General features: G+C 43.7%; 1 protein-coding gene across 1 annotated transcript in view; it reads right to left on the bottom strand.

The window, feature by feature from the left end:
• Positions 1–5,000, bottom strand: part of LOC113647519 (rho GTPase-activating protein 26) — a 54,588-nt gene that overhangs the window by 6,470 nt on the left and 43,118 nt on the right. Inside the window, exons 18-19 of the mRNA XM_047805879.1 lie at positions 3,286–3,391; positions 1,870–2,029 (exon numbers count right to left, since the gene is read on the bottom strand). Coding sequence (XP_047661835.1) covers positions 1,870–2,029; positions 3,286–3,391 — 266 coding nt within the window. The remainder of the gene's footprint in view (positions 1–1,869; positions 2,030–3,285; positions 3,392–5,000) is intronic.

The following is a 5,000-nucleotide window of genomic DNA, read 5'->3' as shown; positions in this document are numbered from 1 at the left end:
TTTAAGGAGATCAGATCAGTGTTTAAGGAGATCAGATCAGTGTTTAAGGAGATCAGTTTAGTGTTTAAGGAGATCGGATCAGTGTTTATGGAGATCGGATCAGTGTTTATGGAGATCAGTTTAGTGTTTAAGGAGATCGGATCAGTGTTTAAGGAGATCGGATCAGTGTTTATGGAGATCAGATAAGTGTTTAAGGAGATCAGATCAGTGTTTATGGAGATCGGATCAGTGTTTAAGGAGATCAGATCAGTGTTTAAGGAGATCAGATCAGTGTTTAAGGAGATCAGATCAGTGTTTAAGGAGATCGGATCAGTGTTTAAGGAGATCAGATCAGTGTTTAAGGAGATCAGATCAGTGTTTAAGGAGATCAGATCAGTGTTTAAGGAGATCAGATCAGTGTTTAAGGAGATCGGATCAGTGTTTAAGGAGATCAGATCAGTGTTTAAGGAGATCAGATCAGTGTTTATGGAGATCAGATCAGTGTTTAAGGAGATCAGATCAGTGTTTAAGGAGATCAGTTTAGTGTTTAAGGAGATCGGATCAGTGTTTAAGGAGATCAGATCAGTGTTTATGGAGATCAGATCAGTGTTTAAGGAGATCGGATCAGTGTTTAAGGAGATCAGATCAGTGTTTATGGAGATCAGATCAGTGTTTAAGGAGATCGGATCAGTGTTTAAGGAGATCAGATCAGTGTTTAAGGAGATCAGTTTAGTGTTTAAGGAGATCGGATCAGTGTTTAAGGAGATCAGTTTAGTGTTTATGGAGATCAGATCAGTGTTTAAGGAGATCAGATCAGTGTTTAAGGAGATCAGTTTAGTGTTTAAAGAGATCGGATCAGTGTTTAAAGAGATCGGATCAGTGTTTAAAGAGATCGGATCAGTGTTTAAGGAGATCAGTTTAGTGTTTAAGGAGATCGGATCAGTGTTTAAGGAGATCGGTTTAGTGTTTAAGGAGATCAGTTTAGTGTTTAAGGAGATCGGATCAGTGTTTAAGGAGATCGGATCAGTGTTTAAGGAGATCGGATCAGTGTTTATGGAGATCAGATCAGTGTTTGCTGTTGTTACGGTGGAAGAAGCACAACAGTTAAACAATAAAACAAGACCTTGTTCTGTCTCCATCGTCACTGATCTACAGGGTGAGTAAATGTGCAGTCAGTTTAACACACACTGATGCTGCTAATGACAGATAATAGGACCGTTTCCACACACAGCCATCATCTGTGTCCAGCTCAGTAAAAAAACATTCCATGTTTGCTTCCAGCTTCTCACGGAGAATAAAGTCAGGAGAAAGGGATGTGAGAAGAAAAGCAAAATATTGCAATTTGCCCTCATGCCTCGTGCCTCTGTTTGTATATGAAAGCCTTGTGAGGTCCTGTGAGGACACAAACAGAACAAACTGGATAAAATCTCTGTATGCTTATCAGGCCAAGGTTCAGTCAGGTGACAGGCAGCTCAGGTTACTGTCATGGGGCAGTGGGGTGGAAACAGATTGCCTGGGCTTTAGCGCTACCTGCCACAGCTAACAGTTCGAGCTGAACACTGCCTCTCTCTTTCAGCCTCTTCATGAGGCTCATGATCCATTTTCTTCACATGTCCTTGTGAATGGAGAGAAAGAGAAAGCAGCATTCATGCTGAAAACCCTTGAAGAAAGCTGGATAAATAAAAGCTGCAAACAAGAGCATTTCCTAAAGTAAAGAAGATCAGGAGGCGTGCGCTTACAGACGAGTCACGAGGCCATGAGCGAGAGTCTGAGGTATAAAAATACTCTTGTGAACATTTTCCACATTTTAAGTTGCCGCCTTGTGCTTTGTGTCCCCTCTCTGGGACGTTACAGGAAATGTGTCACAAATAGAGAAATTTGAACACTCACACGTTCATGGTTCTCTATCAGGATCTCCACCACCACGTTCTGGAACTTGATGTCCATAATTGCAGCCACGGTCTCCTCTTGCGGCCGGAGCAGGGTGGGGCCGAACACCACGCCCAGATTAGCCACCGTCATCAGATTCTGCTGGTGGTGACTCGCCACACTGCACAAACACCACCGGCACGTTATAAACATCACAACAGCTTTACTTTAGTCATGGTGTCAGTAAATATCAGTGCTGTTGCAGGAGTAAAGCTCAGTACGACTGTCTGATGCAGAATTCTAGATAGAATCCGTTATGGGGGAAATCTGGGAACGTTTTGTGTAATGAAAAGCTTCTTAACTGGGATATGATTCTGTGTGTTGATGCATTTCCTTCTGAATCAGTAAACCAGAGGAACATCATGCTGATGTGTGCGACCGATTCACACAGCAGCCAATAGGGTTTGAGAGACAATGTGCCACACCCCGTCTGATCTTAACAAACCTGCCAGTGGGCGGGGCATATACGGCTCTATAGAATGTTTCATTTGATGAAATGTCTGTAGCAGGAAATATTTAACAAACATGAATCCTAATAAAATATTTTAATAATATTAATATTTCGGGGGGGGGGGGGGGAGAGGCTTAGTCGCACCTCCGCCTTGTTGTGTGGAGTTTGCATGTTCTCCCCGTGCCTCGGGGGTTTCCTCCGGGTACTCCGGTTTCCTCCCCCGGTCCAAAGACATGCATGGTAGGTTGATTGGCATCTCTGGAAAATTGTGTGTGTGAGTGAATGAGAGTGTATGTGTGTGTGTGTGAGTGAATGAGAGTGTGTGTGCCCTGTGATGGGTTGGCACTCCCTCCAGGGTGTATCCTGCCTCGATGCCCGATGACGCCTGAGGCACAGGCTCCCCGTGACCCGAGAAGTTCGGATAAGTGGTAGGGAATGAATAAATGAATGAATGAATGAATGAATGAATCCTAATAAAATATTTGAATAATGTTAATATTTCAGGAAGTGATGCAATCTAACATTAAAATGAAGCTGTATCCAAAACTATATTTTGTTTTCTTGTTTTTTTTATTTCTTGGATTTTGAATAGCATGTGGTTTAATAATCTAACTAACATCTAGTGGATGAATGTTCAGTCTCTACATTAAACTGAACACTGGAACCCTGAGAATCAGGACAAGCTGCCTGCAAATGTAATATTTTAACAGGTAGAATTTTCAGTTCTAATAAAAATAAAAACTAGAATCTAAAACTCTGTTTTATTTCTTTAATCGTTCTTCACAACAAATGTATTAAAGTTTTATTCATTTTCTTTTGAACCAAATTACGGTGTAGAAATAAAGAACTTTGTGAAAACGAGGTCATTAAGTCATCGTAAATTATACAAAGTCATTTGAAATGAACCGAATTGATAAACAACCTACTTCGCTAAGTGCTTCATCAGCAGCTCCAACATCTGATGGTTCTTCTCTGGAAGACGGTGCACGATGCTGTGGATCTCCTCGACACGTGCCTCGGGATTATCCAGCTCTGATACGGGACAAAGGAAGAGTGAGTGAGGAAAGAACCGGGGACGGAAAGTGTGACGAGTCGTGAGGGAATCACAGACAGAGAGAAGATCAAGACAAAGAGTTTCATACATTAACCTCCTGACAGAAGCAGCCAGGTTCTGAACTAAAACATCCTGGAACTTTAGTGATTTTCAAAAACAACCACTGATGTCCCTCTATATAGATATATCTCTGTGTCTCTGTATCTCTGTGTCTCTGTATCTCTGTGTCTCTGTGGCTCTGTGTCTCTGTATCCCTGTGTCTCTGTATCCCTGTGTCTCTGAATCTCTGTGTCTCGGTATCTCTGTGTCTCTGTATCCCTGTGTCTCTGTATCCCTGTGTCTCTGTATCCCTGTGTCTCTGTATCTCTGTATCTCTGTGTCTCTGTATCCCTGTGTCTCTGTATCCCTGTGTCTCTGTATCCCTGTGTCTCTGTATCCCTGTGTCTCTGTATCTCTGTGTCTCTGTGTCTCTGTATCTCTGTGTCTCTGTATCCCTGTGTCTCTGAATCTCTGTGTCTCGGTATCTCTGTGGCTCTGTATCCCTGTGTCTCTGTATCCCTGTGTCTCTGTATCCCTGTGTCTCTGTATCCCTGTGTCTCTGTATCTCTGTATCTCTGTGTCTCTGTATCCCTGTCTCTCTGTGGCTCTGTATCCCTGTGTCTCTGTATCCCTGTGTCTCTGTATCCCTGTGTCTCTGTGTCTCTGTATCCCTGTGTCTCTGTATCCCTGTGTCTCTGTATCCCTGTGTCTCTGTATCCCTGTGTCCCTGTGTCTCTGTATCCCTGTGTCTCTGTATCCCTGTGTCTCTGTATCCCTGTGTCTCTGTATCTCTGTGTCTCTGTGTCTCTGTATCCCTGTGTCTCTGAATCTCTGTGTCTCGGTATCTCTGTATCCCTGTGTCTCTGTATCCCTGTGTCTCTGTATCCCTGTGTCTCTGTATCCCTGTGTCTCTGTATCTCTGTGTCTCTGTATCTCTGTGTCTCTGTATCTCTGTGTCTCTGTATCCCTGTCTCTCTGTGGCTCTGTATCCCTGTGTCTCTGTATCCCTGTGTCTCTGTATCTCTGTGTCTCTGTATCCCTGTGTCTCTGAATCTCTGTGTCTCGGTATCTCTGTATCCCTGTGTCTCTGTATCCCTGTGTCTCTGTATCCCTGTGTCTCTGTATCTCTGTGTCTCTGTATCTCTGTGTCTCTGTATCCCTGTGTCTCTGTATCCCTGTGTCTCTGTATCCCTGTGTCTCTGTGTCTCTGTATCCCTGTGTCTCTGTATCCCTGTGTCTCTGTATCCCTGTGTCTCTGTATCCCTGTGTCCCTGTGTCTCTGTATCCCTGTGTCTCTGTATCCCTGTGTCTCTGTATCCCTGTGTCTCTGTATCTCTGTGTCTCTGTGTCTCTGTATCCCTGTGTCTCTGAATCTCTGTGTCTCGGTATCTCTGTATCCCTGTGTCTCTGTATCCCTGTGTCTCTGTATCCCTGTGTCTCTGTATCCCTGTGTCTCTGTATCTCTGTGTCTCTGTATCTCTGTGTCTCTGTATCCCTGTCTCTCTGTGGCTCTGTATCCCTGTGTCTCTGTATCTCTGTATCCCTGTG

Source organism: Tachysurus fulvidraco, chromosome 21 (genome assembly GCF_022655615.1).
Source record: "Tachysurus fulvidraco isolate hzauxx_2018 chromosome 21, HZAU_PFXX_2.0, whole genome shotgun sequence".
In the NCBI taxonomy this organism is placed as follows: domain Eukaryota; kingdom Metazoa; phylum Chordata; class Actinopteri; order Siluriformes; family Bagridae; genus Tachysurus; species Tachysurus fulvidraco.
The sequence above is the reverse complement of the archived record's forward strand: the minus strand, read 5'-3'. Positions and strand labels throughout refer to the sequence as shown.